Here is a 20,057-nt window from a genome sequence, read left to right as displayed (position 1 = left end):
GATTTTCAGTTGTCACAAATCCTGGAAATTTAATTATGAAGTCTAATTTTAAAAAAATCACACTATAAAAATTCAAATTTAATAAGGTAGGATACTTGATGCTAAGATAAACTATGTACATTCAACTGGGAAGTCAGATGAAAACAGTCAAATATCAGTTGTCAATCAAATCTAGAACATCTTAACCACCTCTTAATTGTTTTGCCTTATGGCCTCCTCCATGACTATATGCACAGTGCCCCTCTAAGACCTTATACATTCCTTATTAGATAAGCAAAGGACTGAAGGCAATAACTCCTGCTCTTCATCAAAGGCCTAATCCTGTCAAATGGTGAAATAACCTCCACAGAGGTGCTGAGCAATTCATAAGATCTGGATTTACAATGCCATATGGAACAAGGCAATATCCAAATAGAAATCGTATATGCGTGGTAAGTGCAGTACTTGCGTGTGAGGAGCACATTAGCACAGTACTAAATTGCAGTTAATACATGAGATGACGTAAGTGGAATGAATGATACCCCAAAGTTTAGATTAAGATTAATGTCACAAATCAGTTACCGAAGGAAATTATTCCTCTCTGCTATCTTAATTCAACCAGCTTCTGTATGCACACCATGACACCATTTAAAGTACTTGATCACGTCATTTTTCCCTTCAGAAGGGGCTGCAGTCTTGAAGAGCCATCCAGTATTTTTATTTTGTATCGAGTTGTCCAGTCTCCCCTTAGAGTCCTATTCCACTATTCAAAACCATGCTCCAACAACAGAATTATCCTCTCCTGTGTTCTTCTGCTGCCATCATTAACAACATAACTTAAGTCCTTCATAAACAATTAAGCCTTCACAAGACCCCTCAAAAAACCCCAACATACACTAAGGCATAAATTTTGAGAAGCACCATTTCCATTAACATAAGTGCCAACTTTAGATGGCAGATTGAGAGGCTTCAGACATTAGCCACACTTCTACACAAAATCACATCATGTACCCTGGGAAATGAAAACATAAACGGTTTTCAATTAAAAGTCAAAATTATTGATCCAGAATTACTGACTTTGCGAACGTGTATCTGAGTGTAGTTTCCCCCCATATATAAATCTGTGGAAAAGCAAACTGAAATGTACACAGCACTGAATTTTGTAATCCATGAGCAGCATCTTTTTACACACAGTTCTAGATCTTGGCTACTTGCGTTAAAAAACTGGGGACAATTTTAGCCATTGCCTGTTTGATGGAACAGTTTGAGAGCAAGTGTTTTCCCAGTGCAACCAACCCAAACAACACTGAGCACCAAAGAGCACGACTGCGGTCAGCCTCTGCAAAGGAGTGCTGGCTCACAGAGCCCTCTGCCACCTACGCCGCCCCAGCCCTCTCCCCCAGCCCTCCAGCAGCCCCCCGACTGGTGCCAGAAGCCTTTACAGCAGGGACCAACCTACAGGTTAGGTGCAGACCCTTTTTTACATCCTTCCTGCCACCTCCATACCCCTCCTCCTCATGGCTCATGCTTCCAGTTGTTCTATCCCCTATCCTAAGCCCTAGGCTCATTCTCAGAAACCATTCCTCTCTGCTTCTGTGCAGACTTGCCACAGCCCTTCTTGCCACACTCCGTTTGAGTTTTCTTACACAGGGCAAAACCAGAAGAAGACAATTTTCTGCTCCTAAAAAAGAAAAGCTACGATGGCCTAAAGCCTGAATACAGCATTTAGATAACATGACCTCCTTACAGTATCTGAGACACATACAAAACATTACTAATATTTAGAAACCATTATCTTAAAATTACATAACCGTAAAACAAATCTGTACTTTCTGATTAAGATTTTGTGCAAACCTCACCCGCAGCATGGAGTAAACATAAAAGCAAAACTCCTAACATGCACACCCACCCTTGCTTTTCAGGACTGTACCCACTGTGAGCTGAATGGAGTGCTTTACAACCTGAAGTTTTAATTAAAACAAAAAGGTTCGGTGACTTTAGTGGGGTACAAGGGACAGCACTACTGAAACAGCAAAATTAAGTAAAAAAACCCCACAACTATTAAGGAGGATTAAAAAGATATGAAAACATTATGAGTAGCATGATGAAACCAATGGGAAAGCACACAACAGAGGAGCAAGAGATTAAAATCATGAAAGACAAAAACATTTTTAAAAGCCATTAGTATTTCATGTTGTAAAAATAAAGATACGCTTCCACAGATGTTTTTAGCTACATTATCAGCTTTGTTATTGCAACACTTACCTGAAGCAACAACAGTGCTTGCCCATAATGTATTTTCTATGCTTAGGCTTTCATGAACTGCTGGATCACTGTCTTCCTGTTAAAAATATGAACAGCAAATAAGTAAATCAACATCACAAGTAGTCCTAGTTAAGAACAATGCCAAGCCGTTCGAGTAACTTTTACAGGATTTCTGCATCCTTGTTTCAATTACTGCAAGATAGTATTCATTGCACGTACTTTGTCTGTACACATACACAAAAATAACTTCCCAAAAGTGAAATACTGACTGATGTTCATATTACTTAAACCCAAAGATACTCAAAGAACTACAGTCAATAATGTTTTAAAAGGAACATATCTGAGGAAAAGAATATATCAAACTGCAGAACAGTTTGCTATACCAAACAGTTAAAGTGAGTGATGAACACTAACCCCTAAAAATTAATAGCCTGTTCTCTATGACAATTTAAATAATCTGTAACTCATACAGTAAGTCATGGTCACCATCATTTTGCAATCCAAGCGACATGTATCAACTTCAGAGAAAAATACTCAGACTTTTAAAAAGAAATGCACACTTGCATTGTCTTACCACATACTTACAAAATACATATCCCATGGAAAAACACTTCAACAGGAAATTGCTTCTGTGATTATTTTAAACTTTCCTTTTTTCCCCTCCCCTCTTCTCCTCCCAAGCAATAACAGCCCACAGATTGTAAACAGACTTAATCTCTCATAATCAGTTTGGAGCATGTACAGATTTGTTACTCATTAGCAGCTGTGAAATGTGCTGTTTACAACCAAAGAAAACTTTAGAAGGTAGGATAATCAAGTGTATTTGCTTGAACTACAGACTGTGCTGAACATTTTGCAGGAAAGGAGGGACCACTGATTTACCAAAACACACACCAAAATCTACATAATGTCAATAATCAAAACCTATGTCCATTTTTCATCTCTATTTGGAAACCACCACCAAGCACAGGGTGAGATGCTTAGGAAGCTCTCTTCCCAAAAAAGAGAAACCTCAAACTAAACAGATGCGTTTCTGTGTGTACCTCAAAAGATCCCTACATAGAGAGTAAGAGCTATAGTTCCTTGCTAAGTGAAGCAAAGCCATTGTTTAAAAGGCATAGAGGTGTTCTGTCAAAAATCAGAGGGGAACAGGAGGAGGACATGGAATTAGTTGTAAGAAGCAAACCACAAGTTATGAACCAAGACTCATACAGGAAGTAAAAATTCTGTCAAGATCATCGATGTTCTGTAAGATTTATCTTTCATTAAGAAAAAGAAGAAATATTTTTTGATTCTTATCTAAGGAATGAATTCTTCCAAGAATTATTTGCCATACACCTAACAATTAAAATAGATGAAGTTTGAGACAACAGCAACCGCAAGCCCACTCTAATGGAGCAACATGCTATCATGTAGGAGTTCTCAGAACTGGGGGAGTACTAACGAGCAGAAGTGAACGCCCGATATGCTACATAACAGTGGAAGTACTCCATATCGACAGGCCAAGGAATGTTCAGTTCTAGAGAACTGAAAATGTATCTCTGAAGGTAAAACAGGATCAGCAGCTATAGCGATATTCAAAGTTATTGGTAGTACTATTAAGAGATGAAGTCTTGAACATTGAGAAATTAAACACAAGAAGAGTCCTCTGATCTAGCTCAAAAAAGTATAATTTGTGGCAATTATCAATCACCTTTGTAACAGTAACTTATTTCTGAGATGCCTTTGATGGGGTACATCCACAGCCTAATTTTTGTTTATATTTTTCCTAACTTCATAATGCTTAGATTCCTGGTTTGATTTGCTATTGTACCTGGGTTATTCAGATTCTGTAATTATTTCAGCCTCCCGAGAGCCTAATTAAGCAGTGTATAGAAGTTCAAGTCGGACCTATTCAAGAATACTAGTTTTTCCAGTGGAAGATGCTAGTAATATAGTCAAAATATAAGTGCAGCTGTTTGGGGAATGGCTGTCCCCGGGGACATCGGCACCTACACTGGAATGCCGAAAAACAACCACGTCCAGTGGTAAGCTTCCCTAAGGAATGTAACAAGAGGTTTCAGAATCTGTTTCTACAAGGCTAGAAGTAGGACACGAACTGGTCATATGTGACTTGAAAAGATATATGGAACTTTTTCATTCCTGTTAGGGTTTTTTCACGGATTACTGACCCTAACAGGACAACTTCCCTGAAATTCTTCCACACGGACAATGCCGATGAGCCAGCTGTGACCAGAGTGGAAGGCTGCTACCTTCAACCCCCGTGATGGGCTGGGCACCAAACAGGAATCTTAACTTCGTGACTTGCCATGATCTGCACAGCTTGTTCCCAGCAACACACCTTGGCTACTTTTTATCATCCACAAATATTCTGCATAATTCAAAGTGTTTCAGCTTGCTTGATTATTACAGTTCTGCCTAACATCGTATACTGCAAAAAAACCAGGAAATTCTGCTCAACTATTCTTAAAAAGAAATTTGTGAAGTTTCTCACTGCATCACTAGGTCAACTGAAAATGATGTATAGGTGTACAAGCATCCTGGTTTAACCCCAGCCAGCAAGTAGGTACCATGCAGCTGCTCACTTACTCCCCCACCCACAGCAGGATGGGGACAAGAATTGGGAACAAGGCAAAACTTGTGGGTTGAGATTTAAACAATTTAATAATTGGAATAAAATAAAATAATAACAACAAAAATAACATTTTTAATGAAAAGGAGGGAGAAGGGAGAAAGGAATAAAATGGGAAGGGAAGGGGAAAAAAACCCAACCAAAACCCCCGAAAGTATGCAGAATATAACTGCCCACCCCAGCTGAATGATGCCCAGACAGTCCCCCAGCAGTGACATCCCGAGCCAACACCCCCCCTACACACACACACTTTATATACTCAGCATGACGTCACATGGTATGGAATACCCCTTTGGCCAGCTGGGGTCAGCTGTCCTGACCGTGTCCCCTCCCTAGTCCTGTGCCCCCCCAACCTTCTTGCTGGCAGGGCTTGAGAAATCCAGAAGTCCTTGACTTGGTATAAACATCACCCAGCATCAACTAAAACCATCAGTGGCTTATCAACACTGCCCTCCAAAGCACAGCATTGCACCAGCTACCGAAAATTAACTTTATCCAAAAACTATCCACACCAGGACAACAAGGAAAAATGTGTATCAGGACTCACTGCTGTACATTGAAGAACAAATCATGCTGAGCTTGTCAGAGGTGTCCCGGGCAGGCACGTAATGGGATGGTGCACATAAACAGAGCTGACCACATAGGTCCCGTGTTTCAGTCAAAGGCTGCAACCTCATGGAAATGAATGGGTCTGTTTTTCACAATCAAGATACAGTGATAGGACTTGCGATGCAATTAGTCTCAACAAATGAAAAAGCATTTGTATTTTGCCCTCAGAAGTTCCATACCGAATACCTGTTGTCCTCAGTGGGACTCCAAATAGCTCCCCGCAAACACTGAAAGAGATAATTTCCCAGCTACCACTTAGTAAAACTGCAATCAAACTGAAGTAGTCATTTTTGCATTATGTTGAATTACAGCATGAAGAAAGAATTTGAATTTTGACAGGAGCATTGTGTTTTAACTAGCCATTAGCACAGAATTCATGTACAGAATTAGAGATACAGAAAAGCTGTAGAAGTCAAAGAAACGTTCGCTGCTGTATCCTTGCATACCTTCATAATTGTAACTTTAGATAAGACTAAAGAAAGACTTCAGGACAAAATAGCTATAGAAAAAACACCTATGATTTAATTTAAATGTACATTTAATTTAAATCACCTATGATTAATTTAAAAGGGGAAACAAGGGTGGTCAGTGTGGCTTCCACACTTGGTATGGCTAAATAAACCTGAACTCTAGTAAGGAACACGACAGGAGTCTATGAAATGGGCACCCAGACAAAGAAGCCCTAAATACAGCCAGCAAAACTGAAACAACCGGCAATTGCTCTCCATAAAAATTTGTAACTCGTACAACTTCTTCCTATTTGAATGCTAAAAGGTTCAAGGCGAGACCAGGTAAATTTAAAGAAGGAAAATTCATTGCAGATTACTCACAGAAACCAGCTCTGATTCAGGAAGTTCTCAGATCATGAGAGACAGAATGAGAAAGTGTTACCACCTCCTTACTCTAGTTGTATTCTCTTTCCCAGCAGCCTGCTTCTGGCTACTGTTCCACACAGGATGCTACGTGAGGAACGTCTTTTATCTGCCTCAGTTTAGTCTTCCGTGAGCAAATTTTAAGACATGAGACTCTTCCATACTACAAGAAGAAATCAAAAGCCCTGCAGTGATTACGGAGAGCTGCCAACACAGCCAGGAACAAGTCACTTGTCAGATGTCTACCTGCTACAAGACTTTGTGAAATGCCTTCTTGCAGGTCATCCAAAATAGGAAAACATCTAACGAGCTATAGCTCTTTCCACTCTTGCCAGGCTCACCAACAGAACAGCTTGGCCGATCAGTTAGCAGCTTCTTATTTCGTTATGATCCTTTAACGTCTTTACACCCTCATCTAACATTTCCAGCTTTCCACCATTCATTACCAGATACCACACCTTCCATACCTGGATGGCTGAGGACTTAACCTTACTTTTCATTTGTCGTAAGTTACTCAAATGAAACTAAAAAGTGCATTTATAAATAATGAGTTTCTCTGTTTCACATTTTTATTTCTGCCCTTGAGAGAGACTGTAGGGATAGATATAGCAAGGAACGGACAAGGACATCAATTCTTGAACAAGACCCGGTCAGTGGTAAGAAGAAATGATTCTGCAATGTTTCTGACGCTATTACAGCTAACAGAACGATACATGTTTTGGGGTAAATGAAATCAATCACCCTAGCAGCAGAAGTTTGACATACAACAGGTTCTTTGTCCAGCTGATGAAGTTTCCACTTAAGGTCTGCTGGGTTGAATTTCATTTGGTGGCTGTATGTTTATTGCTCTTTAAATTCTGAATTAAGTTAATTATCAGAATAGTGCAGTTCAGTATTGCATTCAAGCCTCACATTCAGGCTGGTTTTGAAGTCATGTGCAGTATTGACCATGGAGGTTCAAACTGTCTACAGTTCCTATCAAAGAAAATTACTCTACAGCTCTTGCATGTGCAGAGAAAAAGGGAAAGATGAGCAGTGAAATAATAACTGAATATTTCCTACTCTCAGTCCTGAATTTGTAATACAGTTGGCCAAGGATGATGACAAATTTCAAGTAGCCATTTAAAAGGTTTCAAAACTACTTTTTTTTCAGACAATGACAGAGACCTTTGAGACAAAATACCTAATCCTCCAATGAACCCACGTACCACCTCAATCTGACCTTTCCTAGCCCTACTCCTACCTGACAGGATGCAGCACAACCACCCCCACCAACTTCTGTAGGAAAGGGGAAGAACGCACATGAGGTTAGGTGCATCACTGGAAGAGATACCTTCCCCACCCCAATCTCACCATTAAAAAATTCTTGCTATGTTCCTTTTACTGGCATACCTGTTTTGGACAGGGTCAGGCATCAGCTCCCTAGTCTGACTGTCCGTATGGCTGTTCGTGCCAGAACAAGGAAGGTGAGTTTTTGAAAAGGAGTCACAAGACATAATGCCATGCCCTTCACTGGCAACATAAAATTAAGCCAGCCTGAAGTGAACACAGCAATTGCTTCAAACAGGTAATTCTCCAACAGCAAACATGAAGCAAAAAAAATAATATATATATAAAAATGACTCAACATTCTCTCTACTAAAATAGAAGACTTAGCCAAGAAAACATCTGTATAATTAGCCCCAGTCCAGAGATTCTACTCATAAACGAACAAAAATTTTTAGTGCTCACATTTCCATATGTATTTTTCCAAAATATCAACAGCTACCTGCAACAGGGTTTGCATTAACGCAGATTTTTAAACATCTGACAAGATGCTACACTGGAAAAAATTATACTAAATAGGTCTGTACCATAGGAAAAGAGTTTACGACAGCAGATGAATGAACTAAACTCAAAAGAATCGGTTCTGTGAGATTTCTACTGGTACAAAAATGAAAAAAAAAAAAAAATTTAGATATATTCCCAAAGTAAATAAAGAGACTGAGGTGACAGCCTAGAGCTGCAATATAAGAGAAATTAAAGGAAAGAGTTCTTAAGGGAATGGGGGAAAAAGGACCTAAATTTAAACAAAAGCCAGCCAAGGCCAAAACCAGAAGAGACTACTTCCATGATTCTGCACAGAAGCTGTAAGCAAAAGGTCGGAATACTGGTCAGGCCAGTGCACACTGACGTGATGCTCTAGAGCACTCCTTGGGCTCCAGCTGGTAACACCTGGGTTAAGAAGCATGGCTACCGTTCATTCGCTTTTTACAGATGTGTATTTTCTCTTGCTTTTTCAGAACTGATGAAATGGCTTCCTAATTTATCAAGACTACATAGGAGCCTCAGACAGAAGAGAAACTCTAGAAGTTCTGTGTAAATCCCTGTTCTGCGCATCTATTTCAAAATAAGCTCAGCCAAGACACAGATGATGCCCTGAGAACAAATAAAACTATCTTACACATTTTCACAGAACGCCGATTTAGCTCATCTATTGTTTGTTGATAGGATGTTCAGAAGAGGGGAGAAGAGGAGAGGAATTAACTTTTGCCATTATTTAAGGACCAGACATGATCCTTCCCACAAGCTCAAAGACACACGCTCACTTCCATGCCCTGACTGCGTGTAACACCAAAATCCATGGAGGACAATGGAAACTAACTTCACGTGAAGCTGGCAGGCAGGGCGGAGAAGAGCTTTAACTCCTCCGGACCTGTTATGGAGGTGTACCGCGAAAAGTGTCTTCTGTCAGCTTTGCTGGGGATACATTTCTCACATAGAAGTGCTTTAGAGAAGTTGCTCCCTCCTAAAAACTCCAGAGCTGTGCAGGTAAGTTTGTTTTGTTTTATGGTCGTGTACTTTTTGAAATTATCTAAGTTTGTCTTCTACATTGTTAGCCCTCTGTCTTCATAACAGAGAAAAAAAAGAAAAGAAAAATCAATGTGCTATTACCCTGTCAACCTACCCCTGCAAGAACTCTTTGAACATCAATGTTTAAGTAGGAAAAAGGTATTCATTAGCATCGCTAAGCACACGAATGTTTTTTACTTTAACATAAAATAGAAATTGGATGCAAAAACTGATTTAGTGTAAGCAAGGGCTTACAGCAGTAGAAAGATGAATCAGTAAACAGGTGTCCTAAACCAACATTTCACTAAGCAGACATGCCGTTAACAAAAAAACCCCAGAGAAACAACCTTCTAAAAGTATCTACGGTGTGATCCACTGAACCAAACGTGAGGGCGCTGCCCTCAGACACATGCACACCCACGTTCAGTTTGAGCTGCCCTTCCTACTGAAGAGGCCAAACACCACGTATGTAAATCTGGAAACATACAATGCATCAGGGTTATTTACGTGTATCAGGGATACTGGAATCATACAGCTTTTATTACATATACAAACAGAACCCACAATGGGGAGCAACTGTTTAGTGACGATTTCCCAGTATCTCTACACGTACCAGTGTTGTTAAAAAGGCTCCCAGGAGTTCAATTTGTATTTAGAAAAGTACACACTTAGCCACTGGGACAGGAATAACATGAATTTTACAGCTGTTAATAGAAGTTTCATTTGGACAATTGGTCAATACAAGGTTTAAGTAAACCTTGTTGCTTACAGCTTTAGAAGGCGTGGGCAAATGAAATTTACTTTGTAGGCAGCATGAACTATATAACTGGTATAAATTGGTCTTTGAGAGCCAACAACTGCAATACCTCATTCATCAGTGTACTTAGAATTGTGAACTGGAACTCCAATTACTGAACAAAATCTATTACCAATTTGAGTCACTTGGGTAAAAAAGCCCTTCTCTCTACCTCCATAGTAGTTAATTCTCAAATTATTTTAGAAACAAACTATCAAGAGAAATGAGTCCACTAAACAATGAATCTGGCTAACATAAACAACTGCTGTATCTGCCAATATAATGCTACAAATCTATTTTTTTTTAAACAAGCAATACCACATATTAGGACACCCTGCTTTGAAGGGTTAACTTTAGCAGGCCACCATTTGAAAATAACTAAAACAAGTCACAGAAATTATTGCATTATTATTATCATATTCATTTGAGTTTTTGAGTTTAGTTTTGAGAATAGTTACAGCTGGAAAAAAGATTTCATAAAGCCTCCGTAAATAGTTTTTAGGTTCATTTTACTTTTTGAGATGACTGAACTTTGGGAATACTAGGTTTCCCTTGAACAGAAACGCTGTTAAACAAGGCACGTTTTCACTGCACGTAAAGTAACAATTGCATCGTCTCAGGCTACTGAACATATTCAACTTGCCCACTTTTTTGACATATAGGAATAATAAATTAGATGCCTGGAAACCAACAATACGTACTACTATACAAGTGCTTTCCTATAAAGAGATTATAGCAATGCCAACAAATACCCAATTCTCTGATTCTGCTTTTCAGATATTATTTTTGTATTAGCCTTCCGCAATGCATATTTACCAGGATGTCTTCTAAATGAAGGACTGCCATGGCAGGAACATGGAAAAAAGTATGGCTGTAAAGCTAAGGAAAGATCTGATACAATTTTGACACAAAGTACAGGTTTCACTTACATTAAGAAATAGAGGAGAGAAGTAGAAGTGTAAGTACAACACTACTTACCCGTGTGAAGGTACCCTCAAAACTGTGAATATCCAGCTGTGGCTTCTGAGCATAAACATAAGCATTGATTGAAAAGAGATCCTGTAAAACAGATTAACGTACTTACTATTATTTAATCACATATTTTGAAGAACCTTTTAGTGGCAAAGATCCCAGTTTATGATCCCCATCATCCCACCCTAAGTCAAGCTCACAAGATTTTTACCCAATATAAGAACCATGCCATTTTTCTCAGTACATCTTGCTACAAAGCAACCAGATCCAAGATGATATTTTAAATGTGTTGACTTTTCAAACACCAAACTGTTTTACATGTGTAACATGAGTTAGAAATTTTACTTAATCCATTTTCCTTTAACAGCCCCACTTTAATTTCGAATAGTATAATCTCCAAATACTGTACATATTTGTTCTTTTAAATACAAAGCGGGGTGTGTATGTGCGTTTTGTTTTTAATGAAACTGGAAACAAACTACTTTTCCAGCAAGGACAAACCAACCAAACACAGCAGGAAACAATGGAATTGATTCAAGTTTAAAGGCTGAAGCACACCTGCAGTCAACCCATGGAAAGCCCCATCAGCTTCAGGAGAGCCCAGATCCATCATCAGGCTCACTCAAATGCTTGAAGTCTGGGATATGCTAAACTAGCCTGACAAAAATGGGTCTAATGAGTAGTACTACTACTCCTGACAGCAAACAACCCATGAACATTCCTGCCCTCTAAGAAGAATAAGAGCATCTCAGATACTACAGTAGCAGGCCCTACAAATAGAGAGTGGTATGGTATAAACAGGAGAAGGAAAAAAATGATTTTTGGATCTTAAAAGCTGTCCCTAGAGGCCCAGGGAGGATCACCTTACATTCTGAAACAATGACTTCATCAGGTAATTGGTCTGAAGCATCCACCTCCCTCAGACAGAACAGTGCAGACTGATAGTTAAAAACCTGACCCAAAGGACTTCTCATGACAAAAGCCAACCTCCTGGTGCTTTTCAGATGGTCAGCACCAACATCAGCTAAGAGACTGCAACCCGAGTGGACCACTCACGCGTGGATTCACAATCCAGTTTCTATTCTGGAGAGGAGCAGATGCTTGATACCAAACCCCAGCCAACCTCAGACCATAACCTCTGATGAAACGCAAGTGTCTACCTTCCCACCGTGTGGGGCACCTAACTGCCAGTATGACCTCCGTCCTTTATCACTGCATCTACCTTGCAAAAGGGTAATTAATCAGCCACCCTGCTGGGGAGCAGCTTACATGGCCACAACGCCCTGTGCATGCTAGCCAGAATGCCATCTTCCAACTCCAAATTAATTTTACAGCCTCTTTCACAGACGTGTAGCGGCACCTTGGCTCAATGTAGCTATTTTTAAAGGCACGCCATTCTTTTTTGTTTGTAATTTTGAATATAAGAAAATTACATATTTGAACATTACAAAAATTAACTAAAGGCACACTTGTCCACCTGTGTTAGTGTCTTAAAATATGATGCATTTGTATCCTTGTTTCTCTAATAAAATGGCTACAGCTTTTGCAATATTATTATTTTTTCCACTTTTCCAGATGAAAATTAATTTTATTTTTAAATCTACTGTATGTTTATCAAACATTTGACTTTCCTTTAAAAAGTGTAGCTCTGGAAATAACAAACTTGTACTTCTATTTATATTCTGCAGAAATCTTTCACTTCGTACCTTGCAAAACCACAGAGTTTTTATTTCACATGATTTTTAAAACATGAATCAAATCTGAACGTTAACTCTCACAAATCATGTTTATCTTAAACCATTAGCCATTTATTGTAGTCTTTCACATGAAGTTCATTCATTGAGCCCTTGTTCTTCCAACCTACTTTCATCAAGTTCACGAGAAATAATTCATATGAAACTAATACACATGTGGTGTCCTATATCTTCATCATTCACTTCTTTCCAATCTGTTATCACCTACAATTTAGCTAATCCAGGCTATTATGTGCTTTATTATGCAAAGAAAAGTGAAGAGTCTCTCAGTAGTGGATAGCACAGCAGAAAACTAATACCACACACATGCTCATATGCACAATAAAAACTGCTAGTGAAACGTGTCAACCAAGAACAACTCTCTTTTCAAAGAATGCCTTAGTGGGAAGCAACATTAGAATAAAAAGAAGCAGAAATATCCACCTTTTTAAGTATATTAGCATTTGTACAGTAATATATTCTCCTGGTTTCTAATCTATTTTCTTCTACTGTCATGTTCTCCTTTGTTGCATTTGAAATGTAAACACTTCTACCACGTTCCTTCAGTTTCTTTTGAGTTTTAGTTCTCCTGTATTTCTGATTTAACACCTCCAATTTCATGTTTTCCTTTTTTTTTTTTTTTTTTAATTTCAACTCTGAAACAAACTCACTTTTTCTGGAAAACAGATCTGCACATTCCCTACACATCTGTGGCATTACTCTGGAACGCCACAAACTAGAACCAGCACAGTGTTCCAAAGTGCATGTTTCTTCCCAAAACTAAAAAGCCTAAGTAAAGCTAGTGCTCTGAGGGAACTCTGGGGTGGCAGTTCACTGGCATTTCATTCATGAGCAGTAGAAAGAAAAAGACATACAAGCATATTTTATGTTCTCAGCAGCTTTCTGAAACATTTCTTTCATGATTAGGGTAAAGAAAAGGGATAAGGACTTTGTTCCTGTAGCCTAGTGCTCTGTACTCCAAACTGACATTGTTCTCAGGCCAATAAAACACAGTAGCTGAAATTTTATAATAAAAGGGAAAGAGAAATGCAAACGATGACACTGTTCTAGAAGACAGATGAACTGCATTTAACAGAAAGGTTGCTGTGAGAGTACAAAGCCGTTCCTCCACCGAGTACTGCTCTCCCAGCAGTAGCAGCTATGCACATCTCACCTCAGTGTCCTGAAGTCGCAAGGGTGAATTTAACAAGATGACAGCAAGATCTGTATGCAACACCACAAGTAAATGTAACTTATGCTCACCGAGCAAGAAAATTTTACCTGGTTAGGTTATGTCATTGCTTCCCCCTATGTAAAAGCAGGGAGAAGGGAAACACCTTAAACAAAGGGTTTAGTGATATTTAAAAAAAGGTAACTACTTTTTATTAACGGTTTAACTAATACGGGACTTGATCTTTGTGAAATTCAGCTTCAGTAAATAATTATTTTCACACTATAAGCACTGAGCTGCTGGTTTGCCGAAGCCAAATAGTCCAACCAATATGTTCAATGGGAACAGTATTCCACGTCAAAAATCATATTGCTTTTAGGAGACAGTGAAGGCAAATGGCCTCAGCTGCTACCTTATTCAAAGGGGAAAAAAACCCCAAACAACGTGGGTAGGGGGACTGTACTAGTTCTAGATTAAAGAAACTACATGAAAGACTTGAATCTCAAGCAATAAAAATTTAAATTATTTTTAGACAAAAGTAGATGAGATTTTTAAAACTTGATATGCATTTAATTTTCTCATACTTAAAAAATACTATATTCAGAAGAATGTATTTCATGCTTCTACGTTGAAAGTCAGGAAATGACTTGATGACAGTACAATACTGAAAACTATCTCTTTTGCATTTCACAATTTAAAAATCACCATAAAGTTATCAATAACATAGAAAAATCTCCCCTATTAGGTCAAGGGCAACATTTGTTCACCTTACTTAAAGATCATTAAAATACATTCTTAATCATAACATGTAGTTCATTACAAATAAAATTGCCTTTGGTTCAATAAAACTAATTAAATGTAAATGGTATTGTTTACTGCTGTATGGATCTTCTGATATAAATCAGCAAGTCACCATTTATTGAAAATTACAGTGACCTCATTGCTGTTAATAAATCTAGTTGATCACAGCAGCTGGAGCAGAGCGGCTCCGGGCGCCCCAGCGGAGGGGTGCCCCGCCGGCACGAAACCCAACCTCGCTGGCGCCGGGTTTGCTGCTCAGCCCTCATTACAAGGCTCGTTGAAATTTTAATTCTCTTATCACATTAAGTGCTTTAGAAAGACAACAAAATCTGTACTGATCGTCTTGGTGGTGTCATCTGTTCTTTAAGAAACGTGCCGAAGGTCTGCGGGGCTAGGTGCCGGGTAGGGTTACGGTGCTGCCCCGCCACGCTGGGCAGCTCGGCCAATGCCAGTGCTCTCACCTGCACGCCCAGCCAGGCAAGAAACCAAGCCAAGCAACACTTACGGAGGGAGCATACTGTCAAACACGTGATCCTGTTGTTTGCAGTCTATTTTATGTTCAACTTGCATGCATAAATTATTTAAAAATATATTTTCAGATATAAATACAAACTGTAAGCCTCACCTTCGCAAAGGCAGTGCAAGCACATGGAGAAGACACTGGAACAGCTGTTGCTTTACACACCGAGAGCCCCTGGAGCCCCGGAAAAGCACTGCCGCAAGGAGCCACACTGTCTCAGCCAGCACCAGGGCTGCTCGGACCCTTCGGGCAGGAACCCAGCCCACCAACCCAGGGGCAGAGGGGCAGCACACAGGGACCCCATGCTGCGCCCCACAGCCCCGAGTGCCCCAGGGCTCTGCCAGCAGACCCCTGCAGCCCACTGCTGGCTCACCGCAAGCTCGTACCAAGGTAACCTCAGAAACCTAACCTATTTCTGCAGCCACCCATACAGATAGGAGCCTTCAGTGCAGTCTAAAGGCAGCACTGAATTAAAACACAGGCTTCACGTCTTTCAGACTGTGGTGGGTTGACCTTGGCTGGATGCCAGGTGCCCACCAAGCTGCTCCATCACTGCCCTGCTCAGCAGAGTGGGGCAGGGGAAAATAAAATGGAAAAAAAAACCCTTCCAGGTCAAGAAGGCAGCAGTTTAGTGAAGTAACAGCAAAGGTGGTGCGTGCAGAAACAAAGGGCAACAGAAGATGTTATTCCGTACTTCCCATGGGCAGGCGATGCACGGCCGCTTCCCAAGAAGCGGGGCTTCAGCGCGCGTAGCGGATGCTCCGGAAGGAAACGTCATAAACGACAAATGCCCCCCCCTTCCTCCTCCTCTCTCTCAGCTTTTATATCTGAGCAGGTGCCATGTGGCGTGGGACATCCCTTCCTGGGCCAGCTGTCCCGGCTGTGCCCCCTCCCAAGGCCTTGCCCACCCCAGCCCAGTGGTGACGGGGATGCTGGAGGGACAGCCCTGATGCTGGGAGCACTGCTGGGGTACCAGCACCTTCCCACCTGCCCACACAAGCACGGCACTAAGTTCTATATGCTCAGACAGACAAGACTAACGGAACTAGCCATTTTTTTTACTGTGCCTTAAACAAGCAGTAGGTAGCAACTGAAAGGCTGGGCCAGGCCCCAATTCCCATGTTCCCGCTGTGCGTGCATCAAACCAGGCACATTAGCAGAATTTTAGTAATATATTACCTATGGGAGTGGCAACGTTGTTTGATAACATTACACAGAACAGACAAAAAATGGCATTTACCGGGTATGAATGATCTGGTTATTTGGGAAGTTTCATGTTCCAAAATTCCAAGATATTTTTCACTAACAGCTTGATTCAATAACACAAAAGCTAAAGCAAACCATTTAGATAAGGTCCTTCAGGGAACACCTGTTTTCACCACGTCAGTTACTCTGGGTGCAAATACGACGCACTGCCCACCCTGTGCAGCACACGATGCAAACAGAATGGCGGGAGGAGCGCATCCCAGCAGCTTCCCTTGGCCTGATCCCAGGAACATTTTGTGGAGGAACGCAAACCAAAGTTGATCCCCACACCACAGTGCAAAGCTCAGTCTTTTACCAGACTGCTTCAAGCCCCATCAAGTTTCTGCAGAATTAATTTTAAGCCTACCAAAAAACACATGGTCATATTACACACTGCACAGGCAAGCGAGACAATTGCTGTAAAATGATGGTTTTTTCAAGTTAGGAACAGAAATAAATATAGGGATGTATTACAAAGCAACACACATTTTTAAGTTAATACCTGGAAAGCAACTTGCCTGATTTTTCACTTTTAAGAGAAGTTTTCAGCAACAGAGGACACTGTAGAAGCCTAGGGTGAGAAAAAGTCTACTTGAAATTGATTTCTCAAATGATTCTTACTATGAACCAAGTTGCTTCAAATTTTTGGCATTGCATGTACAAGACAGCTTGAATAATGTTTGCTGAGATACCTTCAACTACACAGTTTAGGCATCCCTTTTTTAGATAAGCTGGGTGTAAAGTTTCAAAGGGTGCCAAAAATTATCCCTACATGTTTAAAGCAACTGTCCTATTTTTTTACTCTTTTTTCCAAAACTATTATTTTTACTGTAACTATAATGAAGTAATTCTGCCCACTGCATTTTAATTTAACTTTTTAAAAATCTAGTACATGTAGGGCCTACATACAGATACAGCTTATGACTCTACTAGGAAGTACAAAAATTAGGCTTAGAATAAAGTAATTCCATAATGATATTTTTTGTTCGTTCAAAGTTCATGGCTTGCTTAGAGCTCCACGTTAATATTCTGAAGTTATCCATCCACAAAGTTTCTTTAGATGGCTGATACTCTTGCATATTACTGCCATCCCAGTCAAGGTAAAAGTGTCTGCAGAAATTAGACACCGATGTGATTTCCAGAGGAAGGAAACAGCTTTCTGGGATGCACGCTGAGCATGATCATCTTTGAAGGATCTGGGGACCCCCTAAAAAGCATTTACATTTGGGTGTTTTACGCTATCGTTTCCCCAAAATAATTCACAGAGAGCTGGGGCTTCAGAGTGAGGCAGATACGGGACATGACCACTGCCAACAGGCCAGGCCCAGCTAGGAAACAGCCATTTAAAACAATCTCATTAAAGAACCAGTAAGTGTCAATGGTCTGATCAAACCACACAGTGTGGAAACTGGGTGATGACAGTTTAGCCGGCAGGAAGGATTATAGCCAGTGCCAGCTACCTCAGGATGACATGTCACCTTACTGCAGACAATGGCTTGGCTAGCACGGTTAACCGCCAGTAACGGCGTGATGCGACAAAGGGCAAAAGCACGTCACCTGCCTGGTGGCTTCCATTTGCTGCTGGTGGCTAGGCAAGGTTTGTTCACAGACCCAAAGAACACTCTGAGTTGGAAGGGACCTTAAAGATCATCTAATCCCAACCCCTGCCATGGGGACACCTTCCATCAGACCAGGTTGCTCCCAGCCCCATTCCACCTGGCCTTGAGCCCTGCCAGGCATGGGGCATCCACAGCTGCTCTGGGCAGCCGGTGCTGGTGCCCCACCACCCTCACGGTTGAAGGGTTTCTTCCCAATATCTAACTGTTGAAGTGTACACAGCTTCTTGCTTAACCGCACCCAATGACACAACTCAGGTTGTCACCTACAGCTCAAGATGATGACTAACACAAGAACATCTTGCAAGAAGCACAGACCATTCTGAGATCAGTTAATAGCAGTGAGTGGAAACAACTAAGGAAGAAATGGTTAATATATTGTACAGCTGACTCTTGTACACTGTTTCCAAGATGTGTGAATAATTTCTAGATGATTCTTGCCTTCCTTCCCCACATGCCCAGAACAACCACCACCAGCTTCACTCCTGCGGGAAGCTGGGGCCGCACGTCTGACTGGTCAAACACAGACTCCCCAACGTCAAACCATTTTGGATTTATTTTCCACCGTAAGCAACTACAATACAAACATTTACTTCCTTGAAATCAAATGTGCAGGTTTAACCATAAATTTATACTATCTCCACAGATGACAATTTATTTGTCAAGTCTACTCAATAACTGATTTTTTTTTTAGAAAAAAAACAAATAATATAAAAGTTACAGTATAACAATTCCCTGCTTTACCAGGCCTATTTCTTCCTAGCAAGGAGGGAAAACTTCAGATATGGATTAGAGTTTAAAAAAAAAAATAAAAATATAACGTACAACTTTTTTTCCTCTTCTTTTCCAAAGGAGAGTGTAAAGAAACCTTTGCATTGTAATTTACTCCAGATTTCACCAGCCTCCAAACACCAAAGCTCAGAACACTGACATTTCCAAGCTCACAACACTGAAAGTATAACCAGCAAACAGAACTCCAAGAGGCAGCACTCTGCACAGAGCTGCATTTGCCAAGTGCAGTCAGTGATGCTTCCAAAATGAAAGAGAAATTAAAAAATAGCAGCTAAGTTTGGCACAGTTATAACTATCTGAAAAGCACTATTTCGTTTTAAAAATCCGAAGCAAGATAGAAAATTGACTGTTTTAGTCAAATGCATGCATCTGTCTCAAACGTGACAATTTTTTTTTTTAAAAATGACAAAACAAGATAGAGCAATGACTAAATGAGAAAAACCTACGGGAGAGGCATTATTACAAATACTAAATTCAACTGTAGGCTACAGAACAATTGTCGCTGTCTGTTCTTGCACCAGCACTCCCACCTTGGAGCCTGACTTAGCATCTGTCTGCGATGACCAACCTTCGCTTCCATCCCTTGTTCCCAATCCTCTAAATTCAAACCTAGCTATTTTTCCTCCTCCGGTCACACGTGAGGCCAGTAGCCAGAACAGTATGAACCCAGGAAAAAAAATAAATCTCTCCCTTTTGCTAATTTCAGTATAGCAGGAACTCTGTAATTCTGAAAGAATAACTGCAGGAGTCCTGCTAAAATCTGGCAGATTATCTAACCCTTTTTCTATTGACATGGGATATAAACAGTCCTCTTAAGATGCTTTTAATAAAACACCTAAAGGATTTAGCATCAAAACACTAGAAATTCTGCGGTTAAATTTCCACAAGCTTGAAACTTGAGCATGTGTCCAGAGCAAGTCTCCTAATCCCAAAGCAACTCTCCTGCAAAACATCGAGCCTCCCCAGTATGAGGGGCACAGCTGAGACCTTTATACTACTCTACACAGTTTTGTAGATATGGATCTGTTTTGAATCCACACATATATGCACACACATACACGTGTCCTTTTTCACGATTTTAATAGATACCCATGACATGACATATTCACTTCAAAAAACCACACATTCAGGCAACTCTTAGCCCTCCTGTGCAGGAGCTTGCATGCTGCACCCCGTCAGCCCTGCAAGCATCCTGACACCAGGCAGCACCTCACGCCCAGGA

At 40.4% G+C, this 20,057-nt stretch overlaps 1 protein-coding gene across 3 annotated transcripts in view; it reads right to left on the bottom strand.

The window, feature by feature from the left end:
- The window catches only part of ATP9B (ATPase phospholipid transporting 9B (putative)), a 167,936-nt gene that overhangs the window by 80,473 nt on the left and 67,406 nt on the right, over window positions 1–20,057 (bottom strand). For all 3 annotated transcript variants that reach the window (XM_056330216.1, XM_056330218.1, XM_056330217.1), the window contains 2 exons: window positions 10,964–11,044; window positions 2,245–2,320 (listed from right to left, as the gene is read on the bottom strand). In XM_056330216.1, the coding sequence (XP_056186191.1) occupies window positions 2,245–2,320; window positions 10,964–11,044 (157 nt within the window). The remainder of the gene's footprint in view (window positions 1–2,244; window positions 2,321–10,963; window positions 11,045–20,057) is intronic.

This window comes from Falco biarmicus, chromosome 3 (genome assembly GCF_023638135.1).
Source record: "Falco biarmicus isolate bFalBia1 chromosome 3, bFalBia1.pri, whole genome shotgun sequence".
NCBI lineage: Eukaryota > Metazoa > Chordata > Aves > Falconiformes > Falconidae > Falco > Falco biarmicus.
This window is presented reverse-complemented; position numbering and strand designations above follow the sequence as displayed.